The 19,095-nt window shown below is 39.9% G+C and overlaps 2 protein-coding genes across 6 annotated transcripts in view; both read right to left on the reverse strand.

The window, feature by feature from the left end:
• Positions 1–1,037: 1,037 nt before the first annotated feature.
• Positions 1,038–7,665, reverse strand: LOC139650816 (solute carrier family 22 member 13-like). Its single transcript, XM_071527587.1, has 10 exons — positions 7,291–7,665; positions 6,544–6,647; positions 4,780–4,934; positions 4,113–4,284; positions 2,656–2,776; positions 2,460–2,554; positions 2,027–2,241; positions 1,568–1,676; positions 1,264–1,458; positions 1,038–1,113 (listed from the first exon to the last, which is right to left on the reverse strand). The coding sequence occupies exons 1-10, from the start codon at positions 7,663–7,665 to the stop codon at positions 1,038–1,040; spliced, it is 1,617 nt and encodes a 538-aa protein (XP_071383688.1).
• An 8,399-nt stretch (positions 7,666–16,064) lies between these two features.
• oxsr1b (oxidative stress responsive kinase 1b) overlaps positions 16,065–19,095 on the reverse strand; it is a 44,608-nt gene continuing 41,577 nt past the window's right edge. For all 5 annotated transcript variants that reach the window (XM_071527577.1, XM_071527576.1, XM_071527573.1 and 2 more), the window contains one exon: positions 16,065–18,901. In XM_071527577.1, the coding sequence (XP_071383678.1) occupies positions 18,827–18,901 (75 nt within the window). In that variant the 3' untranslated portion in view covers positions 16,065–18,826. The remainder of the gene's footprint in view (positions 18,902–19,095) is intronic.

Genomic DNA, 19,095 nt, shown 5'->3' on the forward strand with positions numbered 1-19,095 from the left:
TACCTAATTGGCTCTTTCAGTCCTCTACTCTCCACTGAGATAGCTGATGTGTGGTGACTCAAACATATTAAAAAATTATAATTACATTAAACCCTTGTTCAGTGTGGGGGGGTTTTCTTCTGCACATGATGTCAGCAGAAATTACAACTTTGTGCTCATCATCATTTTCAGTTCTCCCAAAGGTTTTGTAGGATTACACGTAATCTGATTTAGGAATGCAGATTCAATACTTTAATCAACATTTTTGGCTCTGAAAACATTTTGTTGCTTAAAACATATGAAAATATCTGTCTTTTGAATTTGATAACTTTTGTGTAAACTAATTGGACTTGTTGATCATAAAAAACATTGAGATCTGAGAACTCCATAAATTTTTGTTGAGCCAGAGATGCGCTCATCAGTTTTCAGTAAATATTTCAACATAATGCAACATGAAAAAAAACACACTAATAGATTAAAATGCCTTTGTAAAATGAGAATTTAGCAGTTTGTTATTCTACAGATTTTCAGATTTTTATATATGATTTGTTAATGTATGCCCAAACCAAGGATGATAAATATCAAAGTGAGATATACATGTCCTTGTTATTTTGTTGCAGATACGTATTACTTTATTAGTTTAATAATAATAATACAATTTAATTGTATAGCAATTGACTCAAAGCATAGCATAATATATGTGGGAAAAGAATAACACTTGAATTCATTTGAGTTCAGATAACAGAAATACATTTGTGTCTACATCAGTTTTTTGCAAATGTTCCAGTTATCAAACACAACTTTTGTAGAAACGAATCTTTGACAAATTGTGATTACAAAAAATACATTTTTTATTCAATAATTTACACATAAAAAATTATTCTGTTGAAGCTTTGCATACACTGTAAGTAACTGCATGCTGATATTTCTGCATGCTGTCAAGATACTGTAGTCAACATCATTTCTATCTGATACTGAAGAACTGTGAAAACTGTATTTATGTAAAGAAAATCTGGGCATAAAAATCGGAAACTCTATCACTATGATTTCAGTATACATTATACATTTGTGCTCTTCTCTGGCTTTTCCTCTTTATCACAGAATCCATTTTCAGCACTCCCATGCTCTGGTTTCCTGAAATTAAAAACAGAGATTTGAGTTCCTTGTCTTAATAATAGACAGTAAGTAGCTTATACCCTTAAAATCATACTGCAATTAATTGTTTCATTCACCCATCCATTCAATCTATTTTCTACACTACGGTGAAAAGGCTAATCAACTCACATGGCTTCAGTGTGGTCCTGAAGTTCAACATTGAGGGTCTCAGGCAGCAGCAGGCTGAGCAACCCACCAGCCACAGGGAGGATGCCATATATCAGCATGGGGATGGTGTGATGGTAGACCTCCAGGAGCCTGATCAGAGGGGCGAGGATGCCTGCCACACGAGCGCACATGGAGTTTAGACCTAAACCATTCTGCCTGCAAGGGACAATATGCACAACGGGCTCATCAGGAATCTCATATCACATTTAATAATATGAAAAATAGCATTTTCTACCAGTATTACCTCTAATAACAGAGAAGTTACCTTAGAACAGTAGGATACAGTTCTGCAGTATAAACGTAGACTATGGAGAAAGAGGCAGTGGCAGCAAACTTCCCCAGTACTGCTATGACTGTTACCACTACAGGAAGGTCTGATGGGCAAATAATAAGATATATATATATAATGATCAGATACATTTATTAGATAAACATGGGAAAAGCCAATGTGTTTCAAAATGAAAAAGATGTCTAAGGTTAGAAGTTACCCAGGGCAAGTAAATCCCTGCTTGACATATTCTCCTCCCTGATTAGATTTCTTAACATGGTATTTTTTTATTTATTTTATTTATGTATTTAATTTCGAAATTAAGAACTGGTTTGTTCCAGTTCTCAAGACTAAATAAACAAGCAGACTGACATCACATAAACACTGGTTAATGGATACCTATAAGACAAACTTGTGTATCTCAGATTACAAAGGATGTCTAATGTTTTAGGTCACCTTTTGGAATAGCAAGGATCACAAGGCAAGCAGAACCTCCAAAGAATAGGACCGCTGCTAGGCATATTCTCCTCCCAAAGTGCTGAATAACAAACAAACTGCCCAGGCGTGCAGGAAGCTCTACAATGCCAAAGATGAACTGTGTGAGGTAGATATCCAGGCCAAAATTGCCAACATTCAGGCTCAGTCCATAGTATACCAAGCTTGTTGCAAACCTAGTAACACAGTGGGAGAGATATCTCAATTGTCACCACAAAAATATTATTGTGTTATAATACTGTCTGTCCGCATGTATACATGCAGTTTACTGTATGTATTACATGTCAGGATTAAACATGATTGATGTATTAATGTTATTCATAGGTTGAGAAGGACAATGGCATGAAACATTCAATTAATCTAAACGGTTAATGGAGAAATTTCAAAGACCCACCAGGCATAGCTCATCATGAGAGCGCGTTTTCTCAAGTATGAGATCCTGAAGATGTCCAACATGTTTCCTCTTTTAGATGCAGTCCCGACCTCCAGCTAAACAAATAAAATTTAATTTTTAGATGATGTACATTTAATTCAGAGCTTTGCTGGTGTTTGATTTTGGCTGAAGTCAAAATGAGATTGATGCAGCTCACCTTGTCCAGCAGAGCTTCTGGGAACTTCCTCCCATTCACCCTGGCTGCCCTCCGGACCTCCTTTTGCACTTCCTCCTTCCTGCCCTGGGTCATAAGCCAGCGAGCTGACTCTGGGAGAATCCTAACAAGCATATGATAATAATAATAATAACATTAAGACCTTAACTGGATCAGGTGCGCAAGAGTAGAGCTGGAACCAATACTTGCAGGAAAAGGGGTCCTTGAGGACTGGGTTGGGAAACACTGCTGTAGACAACTGCGATTAAATACCTGTACTACCCAAAACAGGTATGTACCTTTCCTTAGTGGAACCTCAAAGTGGGGTCCAGAGACCCCCAGGGGTCCCTTACCGGGTCCCACATGGGAACCTCCTTTTGCACTTCCTCCTTCCTGCCCTGGGTCATAAGCCAGCGAGCTGACTCTGGGAGAATCCTAACAAGCATATGATAATAATAATAATAATGAGCGTTATTTATATTAAAGTGCTTTACAATTAAAAGGGAAAAAAAGACAAGAATAAAATTAATGTGTCGCAATTTCAAAATGTTTAAAAGATAAAAACACTTTCATTTTAAAGAGCCTTCTGAGCTGGAGGACACATGACTGCACCACTGTTTTTACATGTTTATCTAGGCTTAGACTGGAGTCAAAAATGACGGCAGAGAGGGGGCCAAGACAGTTTTGGATGTCAGCACTAATTGAAGGGGGACCAATAATGAGGATTTCAGATTTATCTGTATTGAGCTGTAAGAAGTTAAGTGACATCCAGCTTTGAATGTCCAGCAGGCAGTTTTGTAAAGTGGTCAGCTCTTCCCAATCGCCTGGTTTAATGGGAAGGTATAACTGAGTATCATCTGCATAAAAGTGGAAATTAATATTGTGTTTTCTAATTACGTGACCCAGTGGAAGCATGCAAATTCAAAACAGGATGGGGCCAAGGATGGAGCCTTGGGGAACCCCACAAGAGATTGTTGCTACTGATGACCTGCTAAAAGCAAGTCTTAACTTTAAGAAGGGCTGATTCCGTACTGTGCAAAGTTCTAAAAGATTGAAATGTTTGAAAAAGGTAATTGCTGCTCATAAAGGTAATTTGTTGGTTAGCCATTATTTTCTCCAGTACTTTGGATAAAAAGGGTCATTTGGAAATTGGTCTGTAATTATTTAAAGAGTAAGGGTCAAGAGAAGGTTCCACAATTGCACTCTTGAAGTATGAAGGAACAATACCAGACATTAAGGATGAATTTATTATTGCCAGAATATATTGGGAGATCAATTCAAGAACTTCATAGTAATCAGGATATCTAATGGACAAGAAGAGGGCTTCATTTTAGCTATGGTCTCACCAGCATCAAAAAATATAATCAGAATGTTTCAATAATGATTTTTCTGGCAACACTGCTGGAGACTATAGCACCTAAGCTATTTGTCTAAGTATTCTGGCCTCAGGGGCCACTGACCAGTAGAGGACTCCCAGGATCAGGAGCATAGGACTGAAGAGCACCAGCTGCAGGATCCTCCAGTTACGGATCCAATAGGCCATGCCTGACAACACCAACAGTCCAATAGGGTAGAAAGTGTGGCACCCAATGGTGAAGAGCGCAACCCTAGAGGCATCAGTCCACTCTGCACCTTCAAAGCAAGACAGACAAACGTTTGTGGTTGTCAGTTTACATCCAGACACATTAAACTGTAAGATATCTTTTGCAAATACACTATTCATAGTTTCATTTTTCTGTTATCAGACGCGTCTCTGGTGGGTTGGTAAAAGTCCAAAATCAAAAACACAGTGACTCCTTGCCCACACTTTATCATCTTCATCTGTATTTTCCTAATCATTACAATCACTGCCAACATAGCTTGAGATCATATTGCCAAACCTTCGGCAGTAAGTGGTTAGAATGAGTAGTAAATAGATAAACTGTAACTCTCTTGAATACTCTCAGTTCCTGGTGGTCACAGTGGGGTTCTGTGCTCTTCACAGTTTATATTAATGTTTTAATAATGTATTAATGTCAAAGCTGTCAAAATGCCTTGTTTTCCTGCACAGCCAACAGTTGGCCATTACAGTGACATTCAAAGCATTATTTCAGGTTGGACTGTAGTAAAGGTGAACAGTGTACCTACCTATCACAAATGTGTTTGCGACAATGCCAGCAGTTGAGGTGCCACTTAAAAATTTGAGAACTATGTAAACATAGACGTTGGGTGAGAAAGCAGCAGCCACACCAAACAACAGTAGCAAAAGGACTGAAAGGAGGACCACAAAGCGTCGACCAAACCTATAAAGACAAGAGGAGAGCATTATGGCCAGCGTTTCCTAATTCTTTTAAGGAACACACAGGATTAACTACTTTGTTCTTTGGTTCTTTGGGAAAGTAAACCTCCATATATATCTCTATTAATATTCTTTTCGTTTTCATTATGGAATGTTACCGAGATGAGATATTAAGTTTTGATGTAGCAAATTATAGGGGAGAATTTCTGAACAAGGCATGTGGCACCAAACAGGACATTAAGATGAAGGTGGGGAAACTATGTCCAGTGTTTTTAAAGATAAATTCAGTAGAGAATATCTTCACTCCAAATTGTTCCTCATTTATAGGATTGCAAAACTGGGGCTATACTGCATTCAAGACAATTTCATCTTCAAGCTTAATCTCATGGAGTTGCGCTATATTGCTGTGTGTTTCAGCCTACTGCTTTCTTCAGAATGCACAGCTCCAAAGATGCATCAAGTTATGCATTTCAATTAAATAAAGTTGACAGATTGATGTGGCAACTGCTCAGAGTCTATTAAGAAGGACATTTGGAGAGGGTGTTCTGATTTTTGTCTGTGGATTTATTCGGCACCAAATGAACAAGCAAAAAAACAACACAAATCATGCACCACTGGTGTTGGGATCAACATTCCTCTTTCGGGGATAACAACAGTCTCTCTATATACAAGTGCACTAGTGCTTGTAGTATTACCGTATAGTGCTGTAGTATGGTGTATGACATGTATATGGTATAGTATGTAAAACCCTTTGAGACATGCTTGTGATGAAGAGCTACATAAATAAACTTGACTTGATACAGTGCTGTCACGTCAAGCACAGTGTTGTAACTAAGATTGGTGAATAAAATATTTAATTTATGTGTTGACTTTGCCACTACAGCGAGAAAATCACTGAGCTACATCCTGGTATGTGGATGTACACAACACCAGCCTCCACTTGATTGATGCGCGTTCTACCGTACTGCCTGGTGTATGAGCGCACACTGTATTCCCCTTATGCAGGGTTTTTAGGGCTCCGCACCACCTGAACCAATCCAGAAGTGCAGGATTTGCCCCTGTGGGGACTCCATGATCACAAGATTATGTCCTTACATGATTTATGGGTTTTGGCACCACTGTGACTGTTCAAAGTCCATTATGAGGGACACTTGGAGAGTTCTCGTCTTTACTAAATGATCATGCAACAAGCTTGCTTGCCTGCCAGCTGTGAGCGTCTTGACAAATAATGTAAGTCTGTCAGTCTCTATATAGAAAAAATGAACAGGCAGCTTCTCTCTCTGTCATGTGTATGGATGGCATGCACATTACAGTCCATAGCCTCCTCTCTCCTGTGTGTCTACTGAAACACACACACTGGAGATCTTAATAGGATGCGCATGTGCCTCATTATCTCCATGGGACACTGTTGGCTCTCTCCGCCTCTTGAGCCATACCCCTTCTACCTGCCACAACTGAACTGTCTTGAGTGCAGTTCATTTAAAAAAATATATTTTTCTTAATGCTCATTTGCTACAAAAGTGAAATCACAGAAAGTCGCACAAACGATAAAAAATATCAAGTACATGGGAGTGGAGGTGGGAATGGATGACTCTAGTGTTGGGGGTCCATACCTGTCAGCCATTGCCCCAAACACCAGTGCTCCAACCAGAAGACCTGCCATGTAGATGGACTGTGAAACCTCAAGCAAACTGCTCCTGTCACACACTAGATTAAACTGAGAAGGGAGAGGAGGAGGAAAGGAGAAGAAAGTAAGGCAATAGATCAAAGGAGGATCTGAGAGACACTATCGCTACATACCACTATATTTTTCAACTAAAGAAAACACCAAACTTAGTTTTGGCTGTTCTCTGCTCCTTTAGCCATTTTGAAAATGCAGTATGTCAGTTAGACACTTCGCTTTAAGCCTTGTTAGAGTAGGATGGTGCCTCCCACATCTGCTATAATCGTTTCCATAAAGAAAATCTTCCTGGGTACTATCACCTTCTCCATTTTTTCCCATTTATTTTCAGGAGCAGTGTGACAACAGAGGACAGACTCTTTTCTCGTATTTTTCACTAAAGATGACAACAAATCTTGACTAATACACACATTATTGGCCTGGGGCATTGAAAAATTATAGGCTAGTCCCAAATCTGAAACTAAACAATATTCTCCTTTAATTGACACATAAATAACATGGGGTGTTAGTGTAATTTAAACTAAATAAAGCACTTAGGTCAGTAAAATTACACCTATCCATTAGCCTATATATTTAATATCATGGGTAGTGGCTATCTACCTGACCAGTGTGCTACCGTCCAGTAACCTAATGTGTTTCCTCATCATATCCAGGCAAGTACACCAGGTCAATGGCCTACCTCTGTTACTATGCTGGAAGCGCCCTTGGGTGCCTCATAATCCCATCCATCTATGCACTTTGTGGTATGATTAATTCCATATGCTTCAATGGTTTCCAAATCCAAATCCACAGGTGTGAACATTTCACAGCTTTCAAACCCCCCATCCGTGTTCACAGGAAGGGTGAGATTTTGCTGTCTCTCATATGTCAAGTTGGGGCCACGGGCCAAGATCCAGTCAGTGTCACAGTGATGTGGGAAGCTCATGCCCATGAACAGCTGGCCAATCAGGTCGAAAGCTGTAAAAAAGGTGGGGATGCATAATGCAATTAATAAGCGCTTTTGAAATAAACCGAACTCCCCAATCTCCTTTAGGACCTGCCCGAAGTTGCTCATATTGATCTCTAGCAGAATGTGCAGCGGTTCCTCTCCGAGTTGTTGTACAGAGAAGTGTCCAGTCAGAGTGCCGTCCGTCCAATATGACTCATCCTGTTAATTAATGTTTAAACCACCATGACCCAGACACTCATGCGCATTCTCCACTGTCACAAAACAAACAGACTGACATTTAATGAGCTCGGGCTGCCCAGCTCTGTGGTTTGTGAAGCTGTCATGCTGCAGTCAGCTCAGCTGGCTAAAGTTTATCTTGACGCTGCAGAGTTGGAGGGACTTTGCTACGCGCGCACATGCCACAGGAGCTGCAGACCTGCGTGGAGAAAGTTGTGTAATGTAAACCAGGAGCACCTGAGATCATTAACCCGTTTAAAACACTTGAAGAGTTGTTGAATAACGGACCTAGGCCTACAGTAGCCTGCATGTCACTCAGGTAGGATGCTGTAGACAACTGCCACACGCTTCTCCTGTCCGCCCTGCTCTTCTCCGCTCCCGCGTCCTAAACTCTTCCACTGCCACTAGGTTTGCAGAAGCCTATAGAGAGGCTTCCACCACTACCAGAATTGAGGCTGCACCATCTCATGTGAGCACAGAGAAACTTGTCTCACTATTCAACAATACTGTTTCGGCCACCCTTGATTCTGTTGCTCCAGTCAAAACTAAAAAACGTAAGCCTTTGGGCTCACCATGGCTTAATAACAGTAATATTAGAGAAATAAGGAGAGCATGCAGAAGGGCAGAGCGGAGGTGGAAGCGAGATAAATTGCAGATCTCATTTCAAATTCTGAAGGATCTCTTGAATGAATACCAGCTGGCTGTCAAAAATGCCAGGGCTCAATACTTTTCCAATCTTATTGACAAAAACTGCCATAACCCCAGGGTACTTTTTAGTGTCTTAAACTCTGTCTCCTCCTCCACTCCCACCGCCTGCTTAGAAGTGTCTGTCTCTAAATGTGAGGATTTTCTAAACTTCTTTAGAGACAAAGTACTAGATATCAGAGCTAGTATTAGTCCATCAGTAAATAGCCTAACCATCCCCTCTGAGAACACTGCAGTCCTAAATTCCCTGAATTCCATCACTTTACCAGAACTTCATCATATTATCTCCTCTATGAAGACCTCCACCTGTTCTCTCGACATTATTCCAACGAAACTCTTCAAAGAAGTTATTGACACCATCGGCCCCAGCATTCTCTCAATTATCAATAGCTCTCTGGAAACCAGCCATGTTCCCCAATCTTTCAAACATGCAGTGGTCCAGCCACTTTTAAAAAAACAGAATCTAGATCCTTTAGTCCTCAATAATTACAGACCAATCTCCAAACTCCCCTTTCTTTCTAAAATCCTTGAGAAAGTAGTATTTAACCAACTGTTGTCCCACCTGGCTCAAAACTGCATTTTTGAAAAATTCCAATCTGGTTTCAGACCTCTTCACATTACTGAATCTGCATTACTGAAAATAACGAATGACCTGCTTCTAGCTGCTGACTCAGGTAACTGCTCTGTCCTCTTGCTCCTAGATCTAACTGCAGCCTTTGATACAGTAGATCATTCCATTCTCATTCACAGATTAAGCCATTGGGTGGGGGTCTCCGGTTCTGCCTTAAACTGGTTTTATTCATACTTATCTAACAGATCTTTCAGTGTCTCTATTAGCGACTCATCTTCTTCCTCTGCCCCCATGTCCTGTGGTGTCCCCCAAGGTTCCATACTTGGTCCAATCCTGTTCTCCATCTATTTGCTACCGCTAGGCCACATTATTCAGAAACACAACGTTTCCTTTCACTGTTATGCAGATGATACACAGATCTACCTCCCCCTAGAGCCTAATAACTACAACAAATTAACTGACCTCAATAACTGTCTTCATGACATCAAAACCTGGATGGCTGCAAACTTTCTTCAGCTCAATGAGAATAAAACTGAAGTTATCTTATTTGGACCACAGCATTTGACCAGCAGTATTTCTCCTCATCTTGGCCCATTGGCCCCCTCTGTTAAACCGCATGCAAAAAATCTTGGAGTCGTATTTGACTCAGGTTTAAAGTTTGACAAACAAATCAATCAGGTAGTAAAAACAAGCTTCATGCAGCTCCGCATCATCTCCAAACTCAGATCAATTCTCTCTACTTCTGACCTGGAGAAAGTCATCCATGCTTTCATATCATCCCGCCTTGATTATTGCAACTCATTATATTTTGGTATCACTCAGTCTTGTTTATCCCGTCTTCAATTAGTCCAAAATGCAGCAGCAAGAGTCTTGACAAGGTCAAAAAAGAGGGAGCACATTACTCCTATTCTTGCCTCCCTACACTGGCTGCCTGTTAGCTACAGAATTAATTTTAAAATCCTGTTGTTTGTTTACAAGGTGTTAAATGGTCTCGCCCCCTCTTACATTACAGAACTCCTGTCCCCATATCACACTGTCAGAGTACTGAGATCGTCTGACCAAAGACTTCTGTCTGTCCCGAGATCCAGGACTAAGTGTTATGGGGACAGGGCCTTCTCTATTGCTGCCCCTAAACTTTGGAATTCTCTTCCTCCCACCATCCGATTCTCCCCCACTATTGAGATCTTCAAGAGTCAACTTAAAACACACTTCTACTCACTAGCTTTTAACTGTGCCTAACTTGGCTTAACTACCTCGGGTATTCCCCCTTAAGTCTCTATTGCCACTTTGGGCTCTGTGTGTGACCATGTGCCTTTACTGTTATTATTATTATTATTATTATTATTATTATTTATCATCACTCTGATTTTTCTCCTCTATTATTGTGTTTGTTCTTCTTTTGTTTTTTTCCTCTGTGTGTGTTGTAAAGCACTTTGGATCAACTGTGTTGTGTGTAAAGTGCTATATAAATAAAGTTGAATTGAATTGAATTGAATTGAATTTCAGATGTATCTGTATTGAGCTGTAAGAAGTTAAGTGACATCCAGCTTTGAATGTCCAGCAGGCAGTTTTGTAAAGTGGTCAGCTCTTCCCAATTGCCTGGTTTAATGGGAAGGTATAACTGAGTATCATCTGCATAAAAGTGGAAATTAATATTGTATTTTCTAATTACGTGACCCAGTGGAAGCATGCAAATTCAAAACAGGATGGGGCCAAGGATGGAGCCTTGGGGAACCCCACAAGAGATTGTTGCTACTGATGACCTGGCCTCTCCAATGGCAACAGAGAAAGTTCTATTTGTTAAATATAAGGAAAGCCAGGCCGCATCCATGCCCAAGATGCTAACCCAGTGTTTGAGCCGATTCAGAAGGATGGAATGATCAGCTGTATCGAAAGCTGCACTCAGGTCAAGAAGAACTAAAACAGAAGACTTTCCAGAGTCAGCTGCTAAAAGCAAGTCTTAACTTTAAGAAGGGCTGATTCAGTACTGTGCAAAGTTCTAAAACCAGATTGAAATGTTTGAAAAAGGTAATTGCTGCTCATAAAGGTAATTTGTTGGTTAGCCACTATTTTCTCCAGTGCTTTGGATAAAAAGGGTAGTTTGGAAATTGGTCTGTAATTATTTAAAGAGTAAGGGTCAAGAGAAGGTTCCACAATGCACTCTTGAAGTATGAAGGAGCAATGCCAGATCAATTCAAGAACTTCCTAGTAGTCATGATATCTAATGGACAAGAAGAGGGCTTCATTTTAGCTATGGTCTCACTTATAGGTCCAGCATCAAAAAAAATAATCACAATGTTTCAATAATGATTTTTCTGGCAACACTGCTGGAGACTATAGCACCTAAGCTATTTGTAATAAAGGTGAACAGTGTACCTACCTATCACAAATGTATTTGCGACAATGCCAGCAGTTGAGGTGCCACCTATAAATTTGAGAACCATGTAAACATAGATGTTGGGTGAGAAAGCAGCAGCCACACCAAACAACAGTAGCACAAGGACTGAAAGGAGGACCACAAAGCGTCGACCAAACCTATTGTTACAAACCTGGCTCAGGACTTGTAACAAAGGAGAGAGTCCACACACTAATATAAGATGCAAAATATATTTATTAAACTAAATGTAACAACTCATAATGAAATATGAAGATGTTAGGTATCAGTGGTGTATAGTGTGTGTGGATGAGTGAAGTGTTGGTTGCAGATATAAAGGAAAATAATGCCAAAAGCAAACTTAATCTAACGTGCAGGCCATGTGGAGGGCACCCAGGCTGTTCAGCAACAACAAGGCCAACTCCTAGGCCACAGCCCTTTTAAAGCCTGCTGCCACTCCCTCCTCAGGTGCCGCCGATTAGCTGACGGACCTCTAACAGGAGAGAACGAGAGGGTAAATAAGAGGAAGATAGAGAGATGAAGAGAGGGCCGTCACACTATAAAGACAAGAGGAGAGCATTATGGCCAGCGTTTCCTAATTCTTTTAAGGAACACACAGGATTAACTACTTTGTTCTTTGGTTCTTTGGGAAAGTAAACCTCCATATATATCTCTATTAATATTCTTTTCGTTTTCATTATGGAATGTTACCGAGATGAGATATTAAGTTTTGATGTAGCAAATTATAGGGGAGAATTTCTGAACAAGGCATGTGGCACCAAACAGGACATTAAGATGAAGGTGGGGAAACTATGTCCAGTGTTTTTAAAGATAAATTCAGTAGAGAATATCTTCACTCCAAATTGTTCTTCATTTATAGGATTGCAAAACTGGGGCTATACTGCATTCAAGACAATTTCATCTTCAAGCTTAATCTCATGGAGTTGCGCTATATTGCTGTGTGTTTCAGCCTACTGCTTTCTTCAGAATGCACAGCTCCAAAGATACATCAAGTTATGCATCTCAATTAAATAAAGTTGACAGATTGATGTGACAACTGCTCAGAGTCTATTAAGAAGGACATTTGGAGAGGGCTGATTTTTGTCTGTGGATTTATTCGGCACCAAATGAACAAGCAAAAAAACAACACAAATCATGCACCACTGGTGTTGGGATCAACATTCCTCTTTCGGGGATAACAACAGTCTCTCTATATACAAGTGCACTAGTGCTTGTAGTATTACCGTATAGTGCTGTAGTATGGTGTATGACATGTATATGGTATAGTATGTAAAACCCTTTGAGACATGCTTGTGATGAAGAGCTACATAAATAAACTTGACTTGATACAGTGCTGTCACGTCAAGCACAGTGTTGTAACTAAGATTGGTGAATAAAATATTTAATTTATGTGTTGACTTTGCCACTACAGCGAGAAAATCACTGAGCTACATCCTGGTATGTGGATGTACACAACACCAGCCTCCAGTTGATTGATGCGTGTTCTACCGTACTGCCTGGTGTATGAGCGCACACTGTATTCCCCTTATGCAGGGTTTTTAGGGCTCCGCACCACCTGAACCAATCCAGAAGTGCAGGATTTGCCCCTGTGGGGACTCCATGATCACAAGATTATGTCCTTACATGATTTATGGGTTTTGGCACCACTGTGACTGTTCAAAGTCTATTATGAGGGACACTTGGAGAGTTCTCGTCTTTACTAAATGATCATGCAACAAGCTTGCTTGCCTGCCAGCTGTGAGCGTCTTGACAAGTACATGGGAGTGGAGGTGGGAATGGATGACTCTAGTGTTGGGGGTCCATACCTGTCAGCCATTGCCCCAAACACCAGTGCTCCAACCAGAAGACCTGCCATGTAGATGGACTGTAAAACCTCAAGCAAACTGCTCCTGTCACACACTAGATTAAACTGAGAAGGGAGAGGAGGAGGAAAGGAGGAGAAAGTAAGGCAATAGATCAAAGGAGGATCTGAGAGACACTACCGCTACATACCACTATATTTTTCAACTAAAGAAAACACCAAACTTAGTTTTGGCTGTTCTCTGCTCCTTTAGCCATTTTGAAAATGCAGTATGTCAGTTAGACACTTCGCTCTAAGCCTTGTTAGAGTAGGATGGTGCCTCCCACATCTGCTATAATCGTTTCCATAAAGAAAATCTTCCTGGGTACTATCACCTTCTCCATTTTTTCCATTTATTTTCTGGAGCAGTGTGACAACAGAGGATGACAGACTCTTTTCTTGTATTTTTCACTAAAGATGACAACAAATCTTGACTAATACACACATTATTGGCCTGGGGCATTGAAAAATTATAGGCTAGTCCCAAATCTGAAACTAAACAATATTCTCCTTTAATTGACACATAAATAACATGGGGTGTTAGTGTAATTTAAACTAAACAAAGCACTTAGGTCAGTAAAATTACACCTATCCATTAGCCTATATATTTAATATCATGGGTAGTGGCTATCTACCTGACCAGTGTGCTACCGTCCAGTAACCTAATGTGTTTCCTCATCATATGCAGGCAAGTACACCAGGTCAATGGCCTACCTCTGTTACTATGCTGGAACTTTGTGGTATGATTAATCCCATATGCTTCAATGGTTTCCAAATCCACAAGTGTGAACATTTCACAGCTTTCAAACCCCCCATTCGTGTTCACAGGAAGGGTGAGATTTTTCTGTCTCTCATATGTCAAGTTGGGGCCACGGGCCAAGATCCAGTCAGTGTCACAGTGATGTGCAAAGCTCATGCCAGTGAACACCTGAGTCATAATGTCGAAGGCTGCAAACATGTAAGGTCAGCATACTGCAATCAATAAGCTTCTTCTTCAGCTTCTTCTGAAATAAACCGAACTCCCCAATCTCCTTTAGAACCTGCCCGAAGTTGCTCATATTGATCTCTAGCAGAATGTGCAGCGGTTCCTCTCCGAGTTGTTGGACAGAGAAGTGTCCGGTCGAGACCTATATGAGACCTGTTAATTAATGTTTAAACCACCACGGCCCAGACACTCACACGCATTCTCCACTGTCACAAAACAAACAGACTGACATTTAATGAGCTCGGCCTGCCCAGCTCTGTGGTTTGTGAAGCTGTCATGCTGCAGTCAGCTCAGCTGACGTGCCGCAGGAGCTGCAGACCTGTGTGGAGAAAGTTAATGTAAACCAAGAGCGCCTGAGATCATTAACCTGTTTAAAACACTTGAAGCGTTGTTGAATAATGGACCTAGGCCTACAGTAGCCTACAGTAGCCTACATGTCACTCAGGTAGGATGCTGTAGACAACTGCGATTAAATACCTGTACTACCCAAAACAGGCAGTATGTAGGCCTACCTTACCTTAGTGGATCCTCAAAGTGGGGTCCGGAGACCCCCAGGGGTCCCTTACCGGGTCCCACATGGGCATTAGTTGGGTATGGCGAGGTGTGGTACTAATGCCATGGTCCAAGTGAATCTCGATCTCGTTAAATCACTTTATTGAAAAGCAAAGCTCAAGCAACATTTTGACATGAAAATGGTTGGGCTTCTAGAATGTTGAAAAACAAACATCTATTGTGGCATTTTCTCTTTTTTCTATTTCTTCTGATCTTTCATCATTATAAATCATTAATCCTAACAGCCCGTGCAGCCCTTAAGTCTGGCACATTTTACATGCATGCCTTCTGGTTCAGTTAATGTGTATGGTCATTAGGCTGTTGGGCAAGTTACAAAGTTAAGAAGTTCTCCATCTACAAGATTAATCTGTAACAAACAGCCGACCTTGCCATTAATAGATGTGAAACAAATGTAAATACATATGTAAACAATAATTAATAACAGACTCATTGCTTCATTGTTACAAACACAATAGCTTTTCTCTCTGTTTTAATGAGGTGATGGTCGTGATTTTGAAAATGTTTAACTTGGTATAAAACTATCTGGTTTTTTTCTCTTTTTTTCCCACCAGCCTCCTGTTAGCATTTAAGAATGGTATTGTAATTCAGTGGCAAATCAAACCCTCTAGATCAACACCATATGCAGGTCATTTCATTTACTTCCATAAGGTGTATTAATGTTGATGATATGTAATAGAATTATTTGAAAGGTCCTGTGCAATTTTGAGAGGAATGGTTTCCTTCCCCGTTGTTTCACACTTTTATTCCTACAAATCCAGGAAACCAGTCATCTGTACATTTCCCAGTCACTGGTGTAAGAACTTTTGACCAGGGTTTGACTAGCAATCAATGTAGGCTTCTAAAAACCTTAACGTTTGCTTTCAGGTACTCCAGTGACATAGGGAGACCACAGTCCTGGGATTCAACAGTAGCCAATTGAGTGAAATGGTGGTGGAATGATAATAAAGTGGTAATGAAGCAAAACTAAGGTAGCCTACTTAACTGTACTTTGATAAATAAAAACAAATATTGCAGAGCAGCTGAGAGCAAATTGGAGCAATAAATCTTCCCCTCAGGTGTGTGTCCCTCACTGTGCAATCGCTTCAGGGATATCTGCGCCTGAGACCTCTGTTGACACTGACGGTACACATACAGTCCAACCAACTAATGGAAACAACTTATTCAGAATCACGGCACACAATGTAAAAAAAAATGCAAAGAAAGTGCTAAGAGGAGGCTGATATGCTCATTCTTTATTGATTAAAAATAATCAAGAGAAACATGCTTTGAACTCCAAAACCATCAAAAATAGAGCAAATGAAAGAATGAAAAACTGAAAACAAGTGGAAAATTCAAATATATTACAGCTTTGAGTTATTGCCTCGACAAAATTGTTTTTGAGGGTCATCTGTTCAACTGCTACAGCATTGTTAAACTATGATACACTTAAGCAAGACAGAAGAGATTGGTGGAGAAGGGATGAGAATACAGCCATTAGATCTTCAACTGTTGGAAGCAGGGCTCAATCTAGGCAACACATGCACACACACACACACGCATGCACACACGCACGCACACGTCCTCTCAGCTCATCATACTCACACCTATCCTGTCCTTGTCTACAGTTGCAGACTATATCAGGAGAATGGCACCAAATACTGCAATTTTTAAAGTTGTAGTAACATTGGGGTTGATGACTTTGTCGCTCCCCTTTGAGGAGAACACAGGGTCAACGCCTGTTTGTTTTTATTTCAGATATCCTCACATGTAACACAGAACTACATTTCAAAGACACTGAGAATCTTAATCAAAACCTCAACGTTGTCTCAACAGAAGGACTTGGTCATTTTCAATTTAAGGCTAGCGTAAAATGTAACATGTTTGAAGTATGTCAAAATACAAAGATTTCCCCTCCTTTACATGTTATCTGCAAGCAACAAAATGCATTCTTTTCCCAATAGGCATCTGGAAGGATATGACATTTTCACATCACAACACCAAATTAAACAGTAAAACCTGCTGGCATTTTAGGTCTAAGTATTATAGCAGAGTATTAAATTAACCTCCCACTGAGGTCAATGCCAACTACAAGATGAACATTCATCATTTAATCATGTCATTAATGCACATTTGCAAAAATATCCAGAGTGTGATTGAAAGGATGGCGCATAGAATGTGACATCTGTGTTCATACAGCCTTCTCCATCCTAAAGAAAACACATTTCTGCTCACTCAAAATGTCTAGCGTCATAGCTGAACATTTCAAATCTGAAGGACATAAAATCTTCCTTTCAAATGCGGCAAATGGAAAAGAAGTGACACAGCAGCTGTATGACTTGAGAAGTGGGTTGAAATAACTACTATAAGTAGCCTCCATTTGGTATTATTAAGAGTGGGAGACAAAGGCTGTATTCATTTCATGTTGACTCTGCTCAAAACATTTAAGGTGGACAGGCCTTGGACAGTTGTGGCTCCCACTGTAAAATATATTCAAACTTTTCAAGGCAAAAAGTAAAAAGCTGAAATTTTTTATGAGCGGCGTGTAAATAAGCCACACACTGCACATGACAGTATGTCCTGCAAAACAAGGGAATTCAAAAGCCAAACTTGCAATGCTGTCCTTCGCCAGCCTCTTCCTTCACACAGCGCTACAATCCACAATCGTGTCATAGGACAGAAAAAGGCCAAGAGTGAAACACCCAGTATAAAAACAAATCAAAGCCAAATGTCATTATTTACAGACTAGAAGTTAAATCAAGTACTTATTCATCCACATAAGCAAATATGCACTTAAGTCTTTTTTTAAGAATTTGAGAAACTGATTCCAAACAAAGACACGGCCTAATATACCAACAGACAGACACACACTTGCTCATACAACACTTGTGGCTTCAGTTACGTTGTTGTAAAACTTTTTAATTTACTAACTTTTAAATGTATAATTATGTTATGTACGTTTCCTAAAAACAGAAAGAGTGCAGGGAGGCAAATGTGATTTTCTATGTAGACCTTCAGAGTACAGGTTACATTAATTTTGAGTTTTCCCCAGTACTACTAAGGGCATCGCAATCAGACAACTTAGCTCCCATTACAAGGGTAAAATTAAATAAAACATCAAAATGATCTTGCACTCATCTTCTCTAATGATTTAATTTTCAGTTGAAATTTATAACTCTGCTTGGTACCTTGGTACTTGGTCTACTGGAGGCAGATAAAATGACAAAGAAGATCTTTAAGTGTGCAATTTACTTATGTAATTATCTAAAGCAGCTACACCTGATTTTATTAAGTTGTTCAATAATGTCCGCTGGAGACATTCCATGCTAATATTGCTGCTGGTGTTAATACTTAAGATTCTTACTGTTGGGAGTGTTTAGACCGCTGTGAAAGTTTAATTTACATTTCATCTGAGAGGTGGGCTGGATCATTTCATGCTTGTTTTAAGGTGTCTAACATTCTGATAGGTTCACTTAGGAAGCTGCCCATTACCCCCTTCCAAAGTAAAAAGTTTAACATTAGTAATTGAAACCACATTTGTACATTTCAGACAACATATGCTCCATATCGTAACTGGGGACCTCCCCAAAACGTGCATTCAGTAGTTCTGATGAATATAAGGCATTGTTACACTTATCAGGATTCAAGGGCGTTAGTCCAGATTGTGCAAATGCATCACATATTACAGAAAAAAATAACAGAAGAAGAGAGAACATAATGGTAAAGGAAAACTGTTTCTTGTAGATACTTGCATCCTTCTACATATACACTGTAAACTTTTTTTTGAGTGATTCTTATACTGTACGTTCTGATATTTCAGCTGACCACCTGACTCAACGAGGTGGTGTTGTGTAATCCTATGGGTGACAAAACGGTACTGTTTTCTTTGGCAGTAGTGGTTTCTTTACAGCCATAGAAAGAAAAAAATGCATTTAAACTATGTTTTTTTTTTTTTGTTATTTTCACATTTTTTAGGCAAGTCACGGTCCCAGGTAGAACAACAGTTTAACTAATGCTGAGTTGAGCAAAGCCCATCAATTTGACGTCATCTGGTATTTCAGATCCCTCAACTCCAGAAGCCTGCAAACACAACAGGGAACAGAAAGTGAGCCCCAAACATATTTGAACAGTGGCACAATTTTTTTTGCTCTGTAATATGTCCAATGTCCATATTCATCCATATTAGGTGAAGACTTGGAAAAAAACATGACAGCAGGTTTAGATTGACACTCCATTTCAGGAAAGATTTTCAGACAACTTACGATAATATTTAA

This window comes from Centroberyx affinis, unplaced genomic scaffold, assembly GCF_046629955.1.
Source record: "Centroberyx affinis isolate AG114_WGS23_722 - 3 ecotype Tasmania unplaced genomic scaffold, CSIRO-AGI_Caff_v1 ptg001546l_1, whole genome shotgun sequence".
Classification (NCBI taxonomy): Eukaryota; Metazoa; Chordata; class Actinopteri; order Beryciformes; family Berycidae; genus Centroberyx; species Centroberyx affinis.

Bases quoted from the DNA above. Each gene is read 5' to 3' on its own strand.
- LOC139650816 (XM_071527587.1), bottom strand. From the start codon at position 7,665: ATGAGCAACTTCGGGCAGGTCCTAAAGGAGATTGGGGAGTTCGGTTTA. The intron at 4,285-4,779 runs GTAGGTACACTG...CTTGCTTTGAAG, and splicing joins CGCAAACACATTTGTGATAG to GTGCAGAGTGGACTGATGCC. The intron at 1,459-1,567 runs GTAACTTCTCTG...TGTCCCTTGCAG, and splicing joins CTGTATCCTACTGTTCTAAG to GCAGAATGGTTTAGGTCTAA.